Source organism: Limulus polyphemus, unplaced genomic scaffold, assembly GCF_000517525.1.
Source record: "Limulus polyphemus unplaced genomic scaffold, Limulus_polyphemus-2.1.2 Scaffold64, whole genome shotgun sequence".
Classification (NCBI taxonomy): domain Eukaryota; kingdom Metazoa; phylum Arthropoda; class Merostomata; order Xiphosura; family Limulidae; genus Limulus; species Limulus polyphemus.
Window position 1 is genome coordinate 1232023 of NW_013665674.1, and position 23152 is coordinate 1255174.

At 32.7% G+C, this 23152-nt stretch overlaps 1 protein-coding gene across 3 annotated transcripts in view; it reads left to right on the forward strand.

Annotated features, from left to right (window-relative positions):
- Positions 1-1416: 1416 nt before the first annotated feature.
- The window catches only part of LOC106465011, a 38956-nt gene continuing 17220 nt past the window's right edge, over positions 1417-23152 (forward strand). Inside the window, exons 1-4 of one of the 3 annotated variants that reach the window (XM_013925202.2) lie at positions 1417-1771; positions 7569-7717; positions 14561-14666; positions 15362-16039. In XM_013925202.2, the coding sequence (XP_013780656.1) occupies positions 1664-1771; positions 7569-7717; positions 14561-14666; positions 15362-16039 (1041 nt within the window). In that variant the 5' untranslated portion in view covers positions 1417-1663. Of the gene's footprint in view, positions 1772-7568; positions 7718-9743; positions 9946-14004; positions 14169-14560; positions 14667-15361; positions 16040-23152 lie in introns of those variants that run through there. The other 2 variants (XM_013925209.2, XM_022393286.1) reach the window with 2 other exon arrangements.

Below are 23152 nucleotides of genomic sequence, written 5' to 3' on the forward strand. Positions count from 1 at the left end.
TTCTACACTTCCTTGTTCTAACGTGACTTGATGGGAATTTTGTCAGTTTTAATTTAGGATAGTTTATTCAGTAAACACATACTTATATAACATTTATAATTAATTGTTTCTAGACCGGACACAACGCTTAGGGGTTCAAGAGTGATTAAATTTTAAATCTATATTTGTCGGTTATACTTATGATTTATCGCTCAAAAAGAAAGTTGGATCATTGGAGAAAGTAACCGTTTTACTATACCTTCTTTGTTCGAGTGTTTTAATAACGGTAGGTAAGCGTATGGCGTTAAGCTTTCATACAATGCAGTGATAAATATATTTAGCTATAAAACCTCTGTAAATTTTGGTCCTATTCCTATAGAGGACACCTTAAGAAAATATTATATCATGTATATTATAGGTAATACTAGATGTAATTAACTTACATACGTATAACGTTGAAAAAAGTCGTCTCTATGAAAGTCAACGCATTTAATCCCTAGAAATAGTTTTGATCAACAGAGGCACTGCAAGTGTTTGTATCTTATATTTATGGCAAAGTTATTAAGGCTTTCTACCGCTGTTTCTGATTTTTAACTACTGACCAGAAGGCAGGCAGCCAGTCAGCAGCAGCACCCTACCACCTACCATCCAGTACTGACTATCATTCTTATAACGCAGCCACATCAGACAAGTTGGGATTATACACTGTTTACAAATAATATAATGTTCTAAATAACAAATGTAAACATTGAAAGCAACCCACAAGACTACTTTTGCACTAAGTGGTGGCAAGAATAAAGAAAATGTGATTATTGATTAATATAAACAAGAAAAAAAATAAGGTTCACTACTTAGAACAATTTTAAGCTTGCATTACGTGAGTTAAATGAATACATTTTTCCTTTCAACACATTACTGGAGTTATAATGTATATGTTAATCATAAGATAATAAAAAATTAATTATTTTTCCTTTTTTCTATTGCGAAATCTAGATGCTATCACGATATAAATCACACATACGCACAAATATATATGTATATGTGTGTATATGTGTATTCCCAGTCAAACACACTTTTATGTTTCGATAGCAGCAGTATTTTCCTGCTAATTGTAATTCCATAAGATAATTTAAACCCTAAGAGCAGATGTATTTTAATTTAGGATACCTATAAGATTTACCACTAGGCGTCAGTACAAACAAAGTGAGTGTGGGAGTTTTAACCAAAGATTTTTTTCTCATCGTTTTCGTTTAGCAGCTCTATTTCTTTCCTCTCGACATTCTTTGTGAGTTATACAAGGTAGAAATGGCAGTTATATTTAGTAACTTCTAAAATCTGCGCTATGTCAGATTGCATGCTACCACATTACTGGAGCTTCACACTCATACATTACACAAGTTTACTCTCTGACTTGTACTACTTAATTCAATGATATAGCTTTGAACCTTCTATCCTGAACTAGCTTCACACACTCACCTAGTGGAACCACGTGCCTCATTCTTTTTCTTCCAAGTGGTACATCTCCACAGGCACATAGTCACAAAGCATTGTTGGCACAGTTAGTCAAAGATAATCTACCAAAAACTGGAGGCTGTTGTGCGTTATATTGAGAATAAATAAAGTTATATTTAATTGTATCTTATTTCGCTTTCATCCATCCGTAACGTGAGATATTTTAACCAAAATGACACGAAGAGGCAAGCATCTGACCGTACATCTGACTGGTGGTGGACCATGGGGTTTTCGACTTAAAGGAGGGGCAGGAACTTCTGAGCCCCTCACTGTGTATAAGGTCAGATATAAAAATAGCAATAACTTTTAAGGCCATTAACAGAATAACAGAAACGTATTCAAGTTTATCTCTATAAAAGAAATTGTGTATTTTACAGTTTACTTAGTGGCAGAAAAAATAGGATGTTACGTTGTATCTACACAAGTATTGAATACAAATGTAAGGAGATTATAATATCATTGTATAGGTCATTGATTAGACCAAATTTGGAGTACTGGGTTAAGCCTTGGGCTCTTTACTTAAGAAAGGATAGTGAGTTTGTTAGAAAGGGTTCAGAGAAGGGCTACTAGGATGATATCTGGGATGGAAATGTTGTCATACAAGGAAAGGTTAAGATCTCTGAACTTTTTTGCTCTTGAAAAAAGAACAGTTAGAGGGATTTGATCGAAATGTTTAAAATTTTTACTGAAATTTAAAGTGTTGATGCATCATCTTTCTTTTGTACAGTGGTAGGACAAGTGAACACAAGTATATAATTTTTTACAGGGTAAAAGTCATCTTCAGTTAAGCCAACGTTATTTTTCTAACAGGGTGGTTGATCTTTGAAACGGGTTCTTTTCAGATATAGTAGATGCAGTTAATTTAAGGGAGTGTAAGGGAAAGTTTGAGAAAAATTTGTATGATAAGGGTTGGCTTTAAGCTTTTTTTAGTGTTTAGTATAATTTGATGGATAGGACAGTCTAGATGGACTAAAAGGTCCCTTGTTGTCCTTTAATGTTATGTTATTATCCCTTATAAACATGTAAAGCATGGGTGAAAAATGAACAATAAGTTTTTATAAATTAGTGTTCAAACCATAGATGGATTTTATTATTTTGTCTGATAGCCACATGAGAGTATAATGAACTCAGAAACTGTCGCTATTTGTGCATCAAATTACTTGTGGATCCATTACTTTGTCTATTACAAAATATTTAATGATATGTGAACCAAAGAAAGAAATTGAAATGAAAATCAATATTGCATTAATTCCACTAATAACGGTCAGAATTTTCTATGTCTTTAACGTGAAAATGAGTGATTTTTACCTCATTGTTTAATTATCTCATTACAATGAGTGTTGTAACGTAATTACTGAATATGACGCAATATGAGGGCCCTTCCGGCAGTGAACGTTGAATAAAAATCGATGGGGTCCTAGCAATTTTAGGATTAAACAACGCATAATATGATACGAGATTGCAATGCTGCGTAAATACAAATTACCAACATAAAGTTAAATGATGTGAAGTGTGAGCTGCCATAAACTTTAATCAGTCTGTAGTAGTTGTTGTTTTTTAGATAAGATTTTATTATTCTAAAGATATGTATATTTAAAACTATATTGAGATTGTTTAAAGTGGCATTATTAAATAATAAATAGACCTTTCAGTTATATTTGCACATATACATGTCTAAAATCAATATGTGCACATCTCAACAGTAACTTAAAGATATAACGTAAGCATTTTTTTTTGAATTTTCAAAACTAGAATAGCGGTTAAATTTCACCGTAAATACAAGAACATAGCAGTTCTTTTTGTGTGTGTGAAGCATGTTGGGTTTGTTTTGGGTCTCAGTTTCCTTCACATTAAGTTAAGTAATTGCAGTTCCACATCTGTTTGCTTTCAATCCTACGTTGTGTTATTATTATAGCATTTTGAAGTTATATCTAAAATATTATTTTGCCTTTGGTGACGTATTTCTTTTCGAGTATTATTTCAAATATTAGTGAGCTACGAAGATTTGTTTTCATACAGAAAATTAAAAAAGAACTATTATATAACTGCAATAAAAACACGTTTCTTCACAACTTACAGAAATGAATTTATTATTAGCTGCAACTTGATTTCATCACATTCACTTATTAAACTTATTCAATGTTCAGATGTCCTTGATATTATATTCATAAGTCTTGAGTGATGTTAATCATGTCATAATTGTAATTTCTGCATCAAAAAGCCTTAGACAATATTTAATAGCTAAAATGGAGTTGTATTATTTACCTGGTATTAGAAACTGATAGAATTGAGAAAAGACAGCTAGTCAACAGCACCCATCGCCAAATTGTATGGTATTTGACAGTCACTCTTATAACACGCCAAAGAGATCCCAAGGTGCGGAGCACGATTTTGTGGTCTCTCAGATTTACAGCTGGTATATACATCTCTCATATATAACAAAATATAAATGGTAGGCTATACAGACGTTATATAGATTAAATATATGCAACATGCTATGTGAATAACAGAATAAGCAAAACAAATGTTCGTGTTTAATCAATACAGATAATCAGTAACTGGTTTAAATGTTGATTTCTATGTATATTATGCTGTTATCCTGCGTAACAAAACTTCAGGTAAGACATATTTAACAATTGGTTTACTCATGTGAATGTTTCACTTTGAGTGAGATTATGGAATTTTAGATATGGGAATAAAGCATAGCATTAATCCTTATTTTAATTTTTTGTATTACAGCATAGTAACCTGACTGTTCAAGCAGGTGGGCTTAGGTATTGGCATGACTGAAGAGGTGAAATCGTTTCGAAAAGACACACAAGTTGGAAGTATTCACATTACATATCACTTTCTGTTTTTTTTTGTGTAATTGTATGACTTTGGTGTGCATGATGGTAAAAGACTCCCCAGATTGCTTTATGTTTTTATAGTCTGTATGAAAATATACATCTCAGGTGTTGAAACTGCGCAGCCTTAGTGTAAATTCGTATGGACACAGACCTGTGAGAAAAATAACTATACAGTCGGATAATTGAATATTTTTCTTTAACAAACTGATTGTATCTGTAGTACGTCTAAAGCGTATAACGCTAAAAACTAGGTTTTCGATAACCATGGTGGACATAGCACAGATAGCCCATCGTACTTAACAATAAATAAACAAAATATAGTACTGGCTGGGCCTTTAGAACATTCTATATTGTAGTAACTGGATGTGCGTGAGTTTTAGCTCATAAAAGTAGTTATGTTGTAGGAACCGAATGTTCACTTTAAGTGCAGAAAAATTCGTAATAATAACAAATGTTTCTCCTTTGTTAATGGAACATTTAATAGCTGACTACACGAGAAAGTACATAACATATTAAAATGAAAACCTTGAGGTTCAACTTTAAATGAGCCATGTCCTCATTAAATATTAAACAAGTGGGTACGTTATAAGAGCGGTCGTCACATTCCGTTATTTAATTACAATAGTCCAAGCGTTGACGATGGGTGCTACTGACTAACTGTCCTCCTTTTAGTTTATTTGTTAAAAATTATGGGTAGCTGGCACACATAGCCATTGTTTAGTTTTGCATGAATATCACAAAGAAAACGAACAAAACTATCTTGAATTTTTGAATGTGTTTATAAAAGTGTACTACTTTTTGACTACTCCCTAACTATGGACTGTTCATTATAATGTTATAGTTTAAAACATACTAGGTTTTATACTGATGAAACGTAGTTGTTATATTAATAAGTTTAGAATGCTGAAACTGAATACAAAGAAATTACAAACTTTCGTTTGTAACGAGCACATATTATTGGTGTCACTTCTATTGTACGTACATTGTTTTCTACTTGTTTCTAATTTTTTTCGCATTACCTTTTTACTTGTTAGGTGTTTCGTTGCAGTTTATAGCTGCTTAACCCGCCCAAGATCATGTACTTATTTTGAACTGTTACTAATTATATAGCCAATCAAACACAGTTCTTGTATGCATCACTGTCAGTTTTCTTGAGTACTTCAGTGTTTGTTTTGTTGAACTTTGCACAAAGCTACTCAAGGGCCATCTGTGCTAGCTGTCCCTGATTTGGAAGTGATAAACTAGAGAAAGGCAGCTAGTCAATACCACCCACCCTCAGTTCTTAGGCATCTGTTTATCAATGAATGGTACGATTGACTTCACATTATAATAACTCCACAGCTGAAAGGGTGAGTATGTTCAGTGACACATTTCGATCCCGCGACCCGCAGATCGAGAGTCGAGTACCCGAAACTTCAAGCCATGCCAGGTGAAGTGCTTGAAAAAAGCCTAACAATCAGAAGTAAAAAAACAAAATTCTAGATTCTATTATACTTTTTCTACACTTTTAAATACGTCCCTTTCTAATAGAGATAATTATTGTTGGGTTCTTAAAAGTTCTTACAAAACGTTTTATCTCATTAGTAAAATGCACTTATAATGATACTTTGATTTTTCTTTAATCACAACCTATATAGAGCACAAATGCTCAAGAACTACATTGTTTACATATGTGTAAAATGAAGATATGTATTTACAGTGAAACATTTTTAGATACACCTTAGTGCACTGCAGCTACTGTAATTATAATATAATGTATATTTCCAGCAATATACTCCTTATTTTAATGGGCCTTTTCCATGAAACGTTTCTTGTCCATTCCATGGTGTACTGCAACGTAGAGTTTATAAAGGTCAACAGCTGCCAAACAAGTCGTTGAAGTCTAGATGACTCTGTGAAAGCTCCCCAGTGGCACAGCGGAATGTCTGCGGACTTCCAACATTGCAAACCGGGTTTCAATACCCGTGGTGGGCAGAGCACGGATAGTCCATTGTGTAGCTTTGTGCTGAACTTCAAACAACAACGATTCTGTGAAAAGAGCTCACGGAACATCGAATAGAAAAGATAACTGAAACATTTTCGCTCACCAGCTTATATTCATATTCAATGTGAGTAATATACTGAAGAAAGTGAAAATCATTGTAAATGCTAATAAGGGATATCAATCAGCCACCCTTATCTAGTAACTCCTCGATCTATGTGAACTTTAAGACGTATTATACAATGAAAACGCACATAGAACATTAAATACGTCACCCAAGGCGTCATTTAATGAGGAACTTGAAACATAGGCAAGCACATTCACTACGTGAAGGGAGTTTCATGATGGTAGATTTTGTTCTCATGTCAGCCATGAATGTAAGATGCCAACTCTCATGGTGCGTTGAGTGATGAAAGAGTATGAGTTTAGTTTGGAAGTAACGTTGGTTGTAAATGTGTCACCTCAACTGTGAAGAACATTGATGCAGTATTATAATGTGGATCTGTTTAGCATGAAATGTTTAGCAGTAAAGCAATGCAAGCATTGATGAACTTCCATGAGAAAGACTCGTACTTCTTTCAGCATGTTAATGCAACCTTCCATAATACACACCGAGAGAAGTAGGCATATAATATTAAAAATGTGCATCAGCCAGCTCAGAGCCTCATCTAGTACCCAACTACTATGTAAGGTTTTTCGAATCTGCCTGAGGGACATAAAAGACACGCTTCAAAATCTCATTAGACTTAGAACTTACAAAATAGAGAAGAAAACAAAGACAATTGTACCTTTCAACAAATATTTCATTTTTTACAACCATAGTTTCGCCAGTAAAAAAATCATCGGGTACTTGACAAAACTAAATTCGTAATAATTAGAGTATTTGTGAAACGTACAATTGTCTTTATGTTTCTCAATTTTGTAATTTTGGAATTTTAAGGAGTACCGACGGTCTCATATATTGATTATATACTTAGAACTGCCTTCTAAGACGACTGACGACCTAGTCCAATAGACGTATAGCAACAGTACACAGAATGTAATTGACATCAAAAGTAGATTACAATACCGAATAAACATGGAGCTTTAAGTTTAATAGTGAAACACGATACACTCCTTCTCAAGGTGAGGTGTCTCAAAACTTTTCATACTTAAGTAGACATTCATTCTCTCCGATATTTTATGTTCAGTTAAACAACTGGTGTAGTGAATAATTTTTATTTTTTTATTAAACTGTATTTCTACAGATACGAAGAAATAGCAAGGCACACACGGTACTATTTGAGGGGGACGTCATAATTACCATTAATGGACTATCGTGTGATAGAGTCGATCTCGACAAAGCTATGGATATCATTGACGGTGAAAGAGACACTCTCATTATTCAACTTCTCAGGTTTGTCAGTTATATTGGAGTTTGTCGTTTTAGCCGTTATACTTCGCCAAGAATTTACATCTCTATATATATATATATATATTTACATGGCTACTGTTGTGCATACTAATGAAATACTTTTTGCTTATTTATTTAAATTAGTGTTATGATGGTCAATTTCAATAAAAGACAATGATATATTGGGCAGTTATATCCAGCCATGAAACTACTTCAAGTATCTTCCCTTCTCGAGAGGGTTCATTGATATTCCACACACTTGGATGCGTATTAATCAAGTCACTAGTGTGGTGTTGTTGAAATAGAGGGGGAAAGAAAAGAAATATAAATTTGCGAGAAAAGCTATTTTTTTCCCTTGGGATAAGTATTATTATCTAATTGTACAATACCTCTAAGTACGGGTTTTGTTTATAATCACCCTGTAGTTTAGGCTTATTACTTCAAATATAAGACGCATTTATGATATAGGAAACACTATAACGACAGCGAGCGAGTAATCATACGATTAAGAGAAGTACCAAAGCAAACTCATTAAATACTGTTGTAGTTAATTGAAAGCAAACGTTAACGTAACCGGTTTGAATGGAGGCTATCAAGACTTTCAAACTACATATATACCAAATGGTCGTTAAGCTCAGAATGAAATTTTTGTCTTTTTTTTATAAAATGTACAAAAAAACAGTTTTCGTTTGAAAGGTATCGGAATTACATAAGATAGTGTGCAATTACATTAAAATTACAATGACTGATTATCATAATAATTACTTATTTTTTAAAGTTAAACGTGTTTTCTGAGTAATGTTTTACGTCTTTCTATAGGATTGGAAGTAGCCTAGTGGTTAGCATACCCAGACTGTAAAAGAAGGGTTCATGATTCGTATCCCTTTGTCGCAGAACCGTGGGTGCACCATAAGAGTGAAGATCATATCTCACTATTACATCAGATAAAAGTGATCTAAGACATGATGATGATGCTGTTGACTAGCTGCTTTCCTTGTAATCTATTAGTTCAAAACTAGTAATGGTTGTGCGAAGATAGCCTTTCGTGTAGTTTTGCGCAAGTCCCCCAGTGTGTTAGCGCTAAGTTGCAATGGACTTACAATGAAAAAATACGGGGTTATATTACCCTCGGTGAACAGAGTGCAGATAACCCACAGTGTAGCCACAATAAGAAAACAACAATAGCTTTCCGCGAATATTTTGAAACAAATGACTTTATATCTGATTCATTCTATTTGGTGGAGAGAATATAAATAAACGTACTTGTCCAACTATTCTTTTCTTATCTCTTATCCTACGTAAGTTTAGAATTAGGGGCGATTCCTGAAAAGAACCTCAAGAAATAGCATGTAAATCGATGTGTTTACTTATGCAAATGATTTTGACCTTAGCATTATTCGTGGTAAGAAAAATAATGCTAAAAATCCTTTAGAGTCTCAGATCACATTTTGTTTGTTTTGTTGTTAAGCACAAAGCTACACAATGGGGTACTGTGTACACAGGTATCGAAACCCGGTTTTTATATGCTCAAAGATTCTTTGCTCCGATCATCTCAGCCATATTTTCGACGTTCAATATATTTTTATTTTGATAGTTGATAGATAAGTGAAACTTAAATAATAGTAATAAAATATAATTTACTGAGATTTATTTATTCATATATTTTTTATTTCAAGACTTTCAAGAAACTTTAGTAAAATACAATTATAAGACTTACGCAAAAACTTCTGTAGAATATCTCAGGTAAAAGGTCTAAACTTTATATACTGTTACTCTAGGTTCCATTTATATCTTCACACAGAGATTGGCAGAACGCAATGTCTTTTTTGGCACGTTTTGAAGCTTTTACAAGTTATCTTCTCACGTGGATTTTTGCCAGCAGTCATCTGGATGAGGTGTAGCTCTTTCATTAGTCCTAACTTGTTGTGTTGATCTCGAGAGCATAAAATTTTCTTTATTTCTTTAAGAGCTTAACTTTCCCTAGAGGTTCGGTCTTGTTTTTCTTGCCAATTGGCCAACATTCACGTTTTCACGATTTCTAGAACAATTATTTTTTGGATGCAGAAAATTTATATGGATTTCGTTTTTCTCCTGGCATCTACTCTTCTTGCATTTTTGATCATAAGAATTTTTCTTGGACCCATCTTTGTTTGTTATAAAAATGCGGACCGAAAAGCGAAACAAGTAGCCCACCAAACTGAATCATCAGACAGGCCCTTTTTCATACCAAGGTAATGAAATATCTTGTTTCGCACGCTTAAGAAGTCGTCCTTTAACGTCACGAACGTAAATAATTTAATTCTATTTAAATGCAAATACTCATTTCTATAAATAAGTTTCGACAAGAAACGTTTTCCGAAATAGGTGACATTTTCTTCAAACAAACTCTATAACCTTACTTTCATATAACTATGAACTAAACCTGCACATTTCAAATAAGCGGTGGTAAAATATTTTAATGTAGCTCATTCGTAGATAAGTCATATTTAATTGACCCAATTAAACCAAATAAGTAATTACCTTGTAATTATGTTGTGTGAAAGATTTTCTTCCTTAGGAAGTATTTGTTTTATCTTTCAGGCAAATAAGCTAACAAGCACAATATGTTATGAGCACTTAGTACAAAATGTTATTTATTTTGTACGCTTACCTGGTATCAAATAAGGTACACGTTTATACGTGCTTATCCAAAAGAGACAAATGGTAATTTGTGTATTTCTGTCAGAAAACAAACATATAAACAGAATCAAAGCCTTTGGCAAATGTCATCATAAATACTTGTTTATAATCACATAATATAATTTAGTTCCGAAATAAAAATCACATATGGATAACACATATAAAATGCTTTACGTGAGAGAAGTTTCAGTAAATAAGCATGTTTTACTTTTACTTATTGGAATGTTTTAAAACATTTTTACTTGTTGCCCTAGTCAAAGCAATAATGAACACTTTATTCTGCTCACACTTCCTTATCAATGGTTCGATTTGCTAGCTAGTAAAATAAAAAAAAAGAAATGTTTACAACTATTTCAGCCGTTAATGCTCATTCTTAAAGAAACTCGGTTTTTCATGACAAGTGTTCTTAGGTTTAATATTTTTGCTGAACTGTTACTAATATTAATACTTAGATTATGATAAATCTTCGCTATATAATATTTTGTACCAATAATGAAAACCCCTGAAATTTTATAAACCAAAATATGTATTGCATTTTGATCACTTCGACACATCGAACCTTTAGTTATACTAGCTGAGGGTACAAAAACTGTATAAAGGACAGTGTTAGATATTGTTCCCCTTCCTTTTTTCTCTTGTTATTAAATCCCCAATTACCTCATTAGATGCTAAATGCATACTCTGCTCAGTGGAAGAACAGTTTCCAGTTAGCTCACCAAACAATTATGGTAATCGAGCCAGCCAACTTTGGGTGATGGATGCTAACATACACACATACATATACACATAATGGATCATCTTTATGATAAGGTCAATCCGTGTTCTTTTTCGCAAGTGAATAAAACTTTGCATATGTATGTGTATGTCTGTGTGTGTGGTTATCATTATTAAATTACTCGGAAATACAGGAAAAGTAAAATAAACATTGTAGGCTGATGATATCCAATGTGAACAACATTTTAATAATTGTTTTGTATTCTAATGCTTTCTCATAAGAAAAAACAAAATTCAGATAAGCAAAGTGATAAAGTGTCAATAAGGGAAAACATTGATAATTTATCATTAAATTTGTTTTTAAATTATAATAAAAACAAGTTACAAAACATTTTGTAAATCTAAAATAATGTAGGGATGGCAGTGCCAAAAAGAATGCAAACAATGATATAGGTACGATGCAGCTATACATGACTTTCAGTATTAAAATTTAATGTCACGCTGTAAAATACACGAGTACAAAATGATTATAAGATCGGTCAATTCGACCGACCTCGTAGCGAGTCTGTAATAATCAAAATATGTTTTGACTCAACTTGGTTTTCCTTGTACTTAAGTCCTAGGCTCTTAACTACATTACACTGATGCCTGATATAACCTTGATACTGTTATAAACAAACTGCATACCAACAGTCAAGGAATACATAACTTTCAACTGCAGTAATATTAAAGTCGAGTATGCATTTTACAGTGTAATATTAGATTTTGATATTGAAAGTCATGTAGGGATGATCTATATATAGCTGTATCATCCCTATATTCTTGTTTGCATTGTCATTCCTACATCATTTTACATTCAGAAAATGTATTTTATTACTTATTTTGTGACGTTTTCCCTCCTGACTGAAAGTTAGTGTATTCTATGAATGTGTGTAATAAAATTTAATATAATGTGTATTGATTTTTTAACTCCTTCACTTCATACATAATATAGGGGTTGGCACCGATTGTATAGTGTACAAAGCAAGTATTCTACGTGTTCCAATAATCTAATATTCATCTATTACTGAATAGCAGTTCCTGTTTCACCCTGTACTTAAGCATTTTAAAGGAGCACCGATTTCTGTAAGAAAGCTAACATCAAGGAATAATTATAGCATCGTTTAATTCGGATTTTTTAAATTACTACTAATTATTACGACTAATTGATGACATCGTGCACTGCCCAGAAACACATAGAGTGAATTTAGGTTCAAACTGACGTTAGTGATCACGTAGTTGTAGAGTTATCTCGACTAAAACAAGAAGAAGAAAGATGAACAGTTTGGTGAGTTGGTCACTTTCTGATATGGTATCTTAGCGATGGTTTAATGCTTTCTTTTTTGGGCTTGTTGGGTTGAAAAACAAATAAAAGTGAGTGGCAATCATCTTTTCAAGTAAAATTCTCTGTCATTGTTGTTTTATTAGCGTGCATTTTTGTATTATGCCTATTGGATACCTTGGCCATCCCTACATACATTGTTTACCGACTTTATGATAAAGACCATAAATAATATATTATTTTATGTTATACGGCATTAAGTTTACCAGCTAAATTATAAAACTGTACATAATGTTCCGCTTGCTATTTTAATTTTTCTTTTTTAAAATTCATACAATTGAATAAGTTATTTAATATTTATACCTGGTTGATGGGATCGTTGAATATCACGCAAAACCACACGAGGGATATCTGCCCCAGTCGTCCCTAATTATGAAGCGATAGACTAGAGAAAAGACAACTAGTTAGCATAACCCATCACTAACTCTGGGATACTCTTTACCAGCGACTCATGAGATTACCGTCACATTATAACACCCCACACTTGAAAGAGCGAGCATTTTCGGTGAAGGATTTCGATTCGCGTCACGCAAGCTGCGAGCCGAGCGCCCTAACTACTAAGCTATATTTATATTACAAATTGTAAGAATTTTGCCAATATAATATACACTAATGTTGTCTGTTGGCAGCATTCATAACTATTTCTTTTGTTTGTAAATAACAAAGCCCCTCGCGCTTAGAAGTAAGCTTGACGGTTTATAACACTAGTTAGGCACTTTAAAATGATTGAGCAATGGCGGACCTTATTTTAAATCAACTCTGCATAATATTTGTATATGGGGTTTCAATGATGTACTGTATACCCAGCACTTTAGTTACTTATACTCATTAGACATATTACTACAATAATGTAAATGCATCATTTCTGGTGTGAATTTGTGAAAGTAATCATAAAGGATTTCTTGATTTTAGACCCTATGTATGTAAGTTCAGTTTTATGATGTTACTTCGAATGTTCGTATTTTAGAAGTGTAATTTTAGAATATGCTTGGTGGACAGCCAAATGATGCTTCGAAGCTACTTCCTGGTCGTATGCCATAATTAAAACCTGTAAGTAGCATTGCATCATCATTGTATCGCCTTTAACAACCCCAAACTCTGTAGCAAATAAAAAAGCGCAACTTACTAAATTCTCACATGATATTCAAATGATTACTTGTATAATATCTAAAATTTAACATGCTTAGATTTACATGGGTTTAAGATATTACAGGTTTCATATTCTCGTAATATTTTCACTTTTCAAAGTGGAAGTATTTTCATAATAAAATTACAATTACTCGTTTTAGTCGCAATTGTTGCCAAATCTTCATACATTAGTAACGATTATTGGGTAGTTCGTTGTTAACTTTGTAAGTACTATAGGACCTACAACTATTTCGGGCATAGTACATTGTAAACCTAATGACGAGCAAAGTGGTAAAAAAGTCCTGAGATCTATACATAGACTCTATTGTGAATTGATGGCAAGATCTCAGTTATTTGAAAGACTTAGTACGAGTTCCTATTTATATATGTTTACCCCACGTTTGCATTTCCCTGTGATAACAGCCATAAGTTCTTGGTCGACTTAGAATTGAAGTGGTATCTTCAGTATGTATGGTCTTGTATATTTTACATTCAGAAACAAGAGGCTGAACACGTGGATCGTGCGTTAGCTACTGTAACTTTAAAAAAAATGTAAGTTTTGTTCTGCAGCGCAGAATACTCTTAGATAAAGCTAGGAAATCTGTTTACGAGAAGTATAAAATATATCGACAAAACTACTACCCAAGTAATAATTTATACTCTAGGTTACCAGCTTTCAGTAATGAATGTCCCATTAATCAAAGTAAATCCGTATTAAATTGGGAATAGATGAAAAATCACTTTTAATTATCTCTAAACGTTATTCATATGTTGTATCGCTGACTAGACAGATAGATAAATATCAGAACTTAGACACTCAGACATACAATATTAAAGGTCAATGTAACGTAGAATTATACTTATATATGTTACAAGTTTTCCTATCAGTACTTAGGAAATATATATAGCAGTTTTTATTTTCTCTCTCTCTCTCTCTCTGACAGGCAACAACAAGAGGAGAATGTAGCACCGTGTAACATGGTTATAGAATCGACACCTAGCTACAAAACAGTAACCAGACAAGAATACAGTACACAGTATCATAAAAAGGTAAGTAATTAGAATCAAATAAGGATTCGTGACTTCTTGATAAGACGGATGATCACGGTACCCTATACATAACATTATTTTATTATATAATTAATTGCGTTATCATTATATCAGACTGACGAGTGTGGTAAATTAACCTTTTTTTTAAATTATAAACTAGAAATATTTTATTTTTCTTCGTTAGAATAAAACGTATTATTATAAAATGCTATATTTTCCTAAACATTTCCAAAAATACCTTTTCAACAGAACTTTTAAGAGGCGTTTGTTTCCCAGTATAAATATTTGGTTTCATTTTAATAATAAATAAACCCTTATTTACTTTACGTTTTTCAACCCCTTTCTCTTCTGTATTTTTTTTTTTGTAATTTGTAGTTTTGTTTTACCCCCTGGTTGAAATATAAAATCCAGAAAATGGTAGTTTGTGGTTGTCGAAGCTAAATTCTTTTGATTACCAAAAACGCAAACTTATCTCATAAAGGGCAGGAAACATTATAAAAGTTTGTGATTTGAAAAAGTAATTTCAATGTTAATTTTTTCGACAATTTTATAATATTGAAGATTACATGAAGAAGTGTTTCTCGAATAACCTTATATAATAATAACTCTCCATTTTACATAAATAAGTAAGTAATTACAAGCAATTTCTCTTTTATAAACAGTTATTCAAATATTTCTGTATGTGATACTTTAAGACAATCAAAGAGAGCGGTGATTCAGTGCCAGTGGAACAACAATTTACAGTCCAGCAAAACTCACCTCTAGCCTTACATACGTTTAAAGGCTCGAAGCTAGATACCACATTAAAGGAAGTAGAAAGTAAACCAGCTACGACCGACGTTTCCTCTGTCGGACTGAAGGACAGTGTCATTCGTAATTTTAATCAAGAAGTGACATGCGATGACCAAAAATATGTAAAGAAAACCACGGAGACAGTGTTCGAAAAACAAGGCCATACCGAAACAAGTAAACAAAGTACGAAGGAACACTCATTTGTAAAAAATGGCGATTTACATCATCTTAAATTTGATGATGTGCAAAGTAAAATTAAGCCTGGTGTATTGCTTAGCAAAGAAATTGACTTTCCAATGCAGCGCACTATCTCTCCAATAACTTCTGAGCAACCGACAACAGTTGAAAACACGTCTAAGACTGAAATTCTTAGTGAAGAATCCACAGGATCTTCGAAGTTGTTTAAGGTGAAGAAATACGAATCGACAATGTCAACGGTAAAAAGTTCTTTTTGGGACCCGTTAGCTTCAAGTGCTCTATCAGCTCCAAAAGGTGGTGTACCAATCTTTAAGATGGATAAACCACAGACCATTGTTAGCACCTTTCCATCGTGTACAGTGCCGGTAGAAAGGGAAGAAAAGGTAAATATTTATATAGGTTCAGTAACAATTAGTGTAAAAAACTTAATAGGAGAGTTTGTTTATTTTATTGAATTTCGTGAAAAACTTGTCGAGAGGCTATCTGCCCCTTATTTAGAAGTGATAGACTAGAGAGAAATCATTTATTCAACACTACCCACCAACAACTCTTGGGCTATTCTTTAACAACAAAGTATGGAATTGCTGTCAGATTGTAACGCCCCCACAGCTGAAAGGGTGTGGTCATGTGCGGTGACGGGATTCGAGCTTTTAGGCTAAAGTTGTGATGGTACAGTGCGTTAATAATGAATAAAACATTTAAACATTAGCCAGAACTAGAACAGTTTCTATTAGATGCTCCATGTCTTTGTCGGTACAAATAATATCTGGTTTTTCAACAACCACTAAGTTTGTTTTCACATTCTAAGTGGCAGATATTCTATAAGCATATTAGGTAGTGCAGTGAAAGACGTTTTTCAGGTAATAACATATTAAGTAATTATTTAAATAAGTAAGTTGATCTTTGTCGCGCCTTCGAAAGAAACACAAAGCCAATGCTTAGCCCCGGCACAAGTGGGTGAAAATGGTACCACTCTCACCTGAATGAGATACCACAAATGGTACCACTTCTCATCTGAATGAGATACTACTATTTCTCAGATTAACCCTCAGCTACTAACTGACACTCATTTTACAGTCGAGTAGGCTGAAACAATTTGGAAAAGTATCTTTCTCAACGCCAAGCCTCGAACCCGCAACCCAGGCCTTTAGGCCATGTTGCCCCAAGCACTTATTTGACTGTTAAAAAAGATGGTCTATATTTTCACCTAGCACTAGTACTCTTATCATTTTCAAAAAAAAGAAAAAAGATAGAAAAACAAAGAGATTTAAAGCGTTGTTAAAAAGATTAAATTATCAAGTGGATGTATGGTAGATCACTTTATTCTTCAATACGTTGTGTAATATTTCCTACAAAATAATCAGAACTTCACTGAGCTTAGATGTATTATAACTAATTAATAGATCGCCTGTCTTTCGCAAAGACAGACACAGGATAAGAAAAAATTGGTTACTTAACAAATTATTTTTGTTATGAGGTGTGATATTTTATCTCCAAAATCGTCCCCAGTGGGTCAGTGGTCAGTTTATGAACTTGTAACGTTAAAATCCAGGTTTCGATTACCGTGGTGAAGAGAGCGTAGATAATCTATTTTGCAGCTTCCGGTTAAAAAAAAAACTATCTGAAAGTTACTAGATATGTGTTATGAATACTTCAGAGTGGAAGTGGTATATAATTATTTGTATTTTACGCTTTTATTTGATAAATTATTATTTGCTTTACACAAGCATGTTGTTCCAAAATTCTACACTAGACCATTCGAAATGTAAACTACGTTTTAAATAAGTTTGTTTGCTTCACAATTTTCGTGCAAAGCTACACAAATGGTTATATGCACATAACCGTTTCTAATTTTGAACTAATAAAGTAAAGGGAAGGCGTCTAACAAATAGATTATACTTTATTCGACGTTTTAATACAAACTTTTATTTGAATACATTTGGTTTAATCTAACGGGTGACATATGTTTGTCATGTTTTATCATACTTTCAGTTAATAATGTCTAATGAATGAAAATCATCTTATAGAAAATTAGAAAGTCTCGTTTTTCGCTAATTGTATTAATCTGAAAATTCTTTTTTTTTCGTAGCTTTTAACTCAGTCTTCGATTAATTAGTAAATGATTAGTTACAAAAATTTTATTAAAATGCTCTATGGATTAATACTATTTTTTTTACATGCTATGAAAATAAGTCTTTAAGCTATTTTTAGAGCGAACATCCCTTATTATCATCGGCACTAACTCGGTTTACTCCCAGCCAGTTGTCCAGGAATAGCTAGTAGCCGAAGAACTACTGTATAGTGAATACCGAGCCAACCAATTTGTAACCGCGCCAAAATTAAGAATACCCCCAAAGTTAATTTGTTAAGGAATCTAAAATAAAAGTTTCTTTCATTTAAATGTCGGATGAAATCGCAACGCAGAAATGTGGTCCTTTTTTTGTTAGTAACCAAAACGTAGCCAACGGCATATCTGAACTGCAGGTGTTTTTTTTATATATGAAAGATTTAAAAATGTTGGAACTTAAAATCTTTTGTGTATACCAATATATTATAATGACTAGGATTAAACAAAACTTGAAGTTATCAATAAACTATAAGTTGCAATTAATGCGCCAGTCAACTCTAACGTATATTTTCGACTGGATGAAAATAACATGGGAAACGAAATATTTTGCATTCTAATGTCCAAGATTCAAATGCAGTGTCCTGGTGTCCTGACACATGAATATGAGCACCTTAGAAACCAATGGTATTGTATGAAATACCCTCAATACTTCCACGCTTATGATGTACGTAATTCTACGCTGAGTAAAAACACGTAACTTTTGAATGAATCCAATAAATGAGATTGCTTCAACGCAACAGTCAACTATATACTGTCCCACAAGCTTTAAAGAATGTACAAAACATGGAATATAAACAGTGTTTTCATTTTCTGGTTGATCAAAACCTGTCTTTCCTTAGACGTCCCTCTCATGTTTGAAGCGTTGTCACACGACTGTCCACGAAAATGTTTGCTCAACAAAAATCACAAGTTCTGTGTAATATTTTCTCCAACATTAGAACCACAATTGAGAAATGTTATGAAACGTTCAACATGCCCACTGGGTAGAACATACAAAAGTAGAAGCTACCAGGTATTGATGGGTTTGTTGCTGCTCAGTTTTGATTGTGCGTGTTTTTATATATAGCAAAGCCACATCAAGCTATTAGCTGTGTCCACAGAGGAGAATCGAACCCCTGATTTTAGCGTTGTAAATCTGTAGATTGTATGTGTCCCACAAGGGGACTCAGTTTTGTACTCACATTGTATTACAGATTGATATCATCAATGCTAATTCTATTGCACGATTAGTCGTTTTATCATACCAGGGGTCTCTATTTCAATTGTTTGAAGTTTCGAGGAATGCTCCTTTCTTCTCTATTGAATAGCTTAGTTTTGATATCATTTCGCGATAGACTGTTATAATAGTTAGTAGGTAATGAAAGTAAAACATGGTTCGGGAGCTCTTGGTTTAATTTTAAAATAACGTATAACGTAGCTATTCGGTTTGTAGAATCAAACGCGGTCAAAAATCTTATCTATTATCCCCTCTTAATACACATTTGAATATAAAATAAGTTTGATCTTAATGCTGAATTTTTTCTTCTCTCTTGTTGACGAGAAGCAATGGTATTTAGCATTTTTGAAGTTTAGAATTTGTATACTCTTAAAGGGGAGGATATATGCTATATCTGGAATTTCTTAGAAGAATACTTTCGTTGAAGTTTTCAGGATAATAATACTTATATATGCTTTTTTTTCAGTATATTCAATCCTCAAATGGATTCTGAGAGACAAAGCTATGATATAAACAATTTTATTGTCCATTTCACTTCCGATTGTCAAAGATAATTATTCCTATCCACTTATACAACACGTGTCCTAGTCAAAACTAAGCCTCAATATCCAACAGAGTTAGAATTTCAAGACGTTTAACATGAGTTTTTATATAACCTATATACCTAGTTTCAGATCTCTCAAAAGCGTTGAAATAAAGTTTGGTTTCGGGTCGTGACTTTAAAAACTTTAAGGATCAAAATAATGTAATCTAATTTGGATATATTTTAGCGTGTATAAGAAGTTTCAACAACAACGTATTATCTTAAAAGTTAAGAACGTCAAGGAAATAATAAAGTTCGGGTTTAATGCCTCATATAGTCCCCTATGAATTCCACAATATTAATGAAGTATTTTTTTGTGACTCTTATAGTTTTGAAATATAAATGTTAATTTTAAAGTTCTTAGAATTTCGTAGATTCAGCGTGTGTATGAGTTCGGCTTGGAAACTTCTCAACTTTCCTGTCTTCTCTTGTTTTGTGGACAAAATGTTTCATTTTAATTATACTGTAGCATATAACATAAAATCCTGGAAAGTAATGCCCAACAGTTTAAATCACTTCAGAACTTGCCATTATTAAAGTTGCTAATGTACAAATGTTCAGCTTTTATGTTTGTAATTTTGAGCGATTGATTGATTGAAGTTAAGCAGATTTCCTTTTTAACAGCATATTGTTGTTGTTGTTTTACACGTGTGTAAATCAAAACATAACTGTATAATTTTAAATAACTATACAAAAATAGTTTCTATGTGTCATTCTATCAAACTTAACTTTATATTTGCTACTAAGATCGCAAGGATAGAATAACATTTGATAAAATGAGGATCTTTCTTACTTCAAGGCTAATGTAATATAATTAAAACAATGCGTTCCAGACCTTTATAATGGTTGTCGTTAACAATATTTTGCACTCAAATACGTTATTCGCAAAAGAAACAATCCGCATATTAGCTAAGAATTTAAAGGTTTGAGTTCCCTGATGAAGGAGCAAGCTGGAAACTATGCATTTATTGAAGTATATATGTATTGTAATTATCAATATGTTAATCCTTCAAATAAAATGTTTAATATAAAGAGAAGAAAGTTAATCACATACTGAAAATTCAAGGAAATGAAGTAAATAAATCTCAAAATATATCGCACGAAAAATTTGACGCTTTTATATAAAATTGAAGTTTAAAGAGCTATATACGTGAATATTTTATTAAACCTCGTCACATTGTACATTCTCCGTTATAAGTTCTGATATACGTTAAACATTTAATATTACACATTCTTATTAATTTACCACCATGTGTGTTTTTAACATTAATTTGTTATTCTTATTAAACAAACAAAATCATCACTGTTTGTGATGCACATAAACATTACTAGCTCTAAACTAATTCAATTATTTGTTTTTTTCAAATGTCGAGGGCTTTATAGTTGATTTTACACATAAATAAACAACTGAATATGTAAAGTTATAGTGACTTTCCGCACAATATAAATGTTTCAAGGTTTCTTTGTTTTAGTCTTTTTTTTTTTTTTACTTTTTAATCTATTGCGAAAACCATTTTCACAGTAATACAAGTATATATGCATGTTCATTCTTACCCCAGACACTAAAGGTGCTACGAGTTGCTTTGAAAGAGCCTGGTATGATCAGTGTTGGTTCAATCTACTCTAGCAAACATAGAATCACTCCACTATAAACATTTATCATTTTCTAACACAACTTTTAGTGCAAGATTAAGCGTTTTTAGGAAGATCTTAGCTCTCAATCTTTCGCGAAGATCTTTTTACTTCCGTTTTTTTCTTTTTACCTTTATTACAAATGATAATCGTGCTTCATACCTCTGTAGTATATGAACAGTATTAACTCTTAATTTTGTTCTCTCTCTATTTATATTACCTAATGGTAAATAGTCTTAGCTTTAAAAAATTGCACACACTTAAAGCACTTACAATAAACCTTACGTTTTCTCCAAACACACTGTTCTGTCAAATTTACAAAACACTGAACAATCCAATTTAAACAGTAAATACATGTGAATGACCTCCCAGACGGAAGAGGATGAAGGTATCATTGATCAGTCGCTGATGGTAATTACATAACCCAAACTATTATATAAACAATACACCGTCTTGAGTGGAGGTGGATGCTTATGGTAGGAATCTATAGGAACTTCTTGGAAGGATATCTAACTACTGATATCCTATTCCGAACCCTCTGAACACCCCCCCCCTCCAGTGGCACAGTAGTAAGTCTGCAGACACAATGATGGGCACAGCACAGATAGCCAATTGTGCAGCTTTGCGATTAACTACAAACAAACAAACTGAACGATACTTAACTTCAAGGTAGCTGAAACTTCTTGGAGTATATTCGTATCAAACGGAATAGAGATTTTTAACATGAGAAGCAAATTCGGATCTCCTCTACCCTTAACGTTTATCATCAATGAAGATATTAGGAAAATATTTTTTTTCCTCAAAAATTAAATAGCAACTACAGATAGATAAATATATGTTTGTAAGCATGGGTAGGTGTCTCTCTGTGTGTAAATTTCGTCAATTTTATAAATACGCAAATATAACTGTCCTCAAAAGAATTATCACGAGTACCTACATACAATGATAACAACTCGTGAAAATCGTAACTGGTGAAATGGAACCTTTATTTTTATTGATAAAAACAAAAGAATTGTAAAGATTTAGCTTAGTTACAAGTCTGGTCAATCGCTGAAATTGGTTAAAAGCCTATATCACCTAAGTCTAACCATTAACCGGTTACTTTCTTTATTACTTAATACTAATTAGTTTATATCTTATGATTCAGCTGATAATCTAATTCCACCTTCAGGAAACTCCTGAGAAGGACTGTCTATGGTGGGAGAAGACACGATTCGATTTTGTGTCTACTCGTTAGAAAGGCTGGTGTGTCATCCACTTCGGAATTTCTACCATTATGATATATATATATATAGTGCCTAGACCACTACTATGTCTGTCGTATCGCAACATTGGCAGATGTAGTGTGATTGGTATATTATAATATATTCATAGTCTCCATTGTTTTCCCTCACGGGTTCTCAAAATTAGTTCTTGACTTAACCGTCTGTTGGTTTCATAACATTTTGCTGCTTTCTACGACAGGTGTTATATGAATATATATATATATATGAATATATATGTTATATGAATGTAGAACAAAACATAAATATCAATATTAATTATTTCAAAATAATGGAATCATGAAAAAGAACCAGAAGAAGAGGAAAAAAGTAATTCCGAAAAAAAAACAATATTCCAAAATCACCTTTCTATATTAATAACAATATCGAGTGACAAATAGCACTAACTATTTAGTGACTCAGTTTATGAAGCTTATGACAGGGTATTTATTCACGCTTAGGTCACAAAAGCACATCTCATGCGATCATAAATTTACATAATCTTTTGCTACATTAATAATATCTGTTCGTTACTGCTTCGAAAACTAGTGCCAGTTTCATAATACATATATATTTACTCAAAATAAACATGATCAACTAGAAGCTGAGTTGGCGTTTTAATGTAACTAAGAATTCATAAATAAACTAAACGGAATAATAAATGAACGATAAACA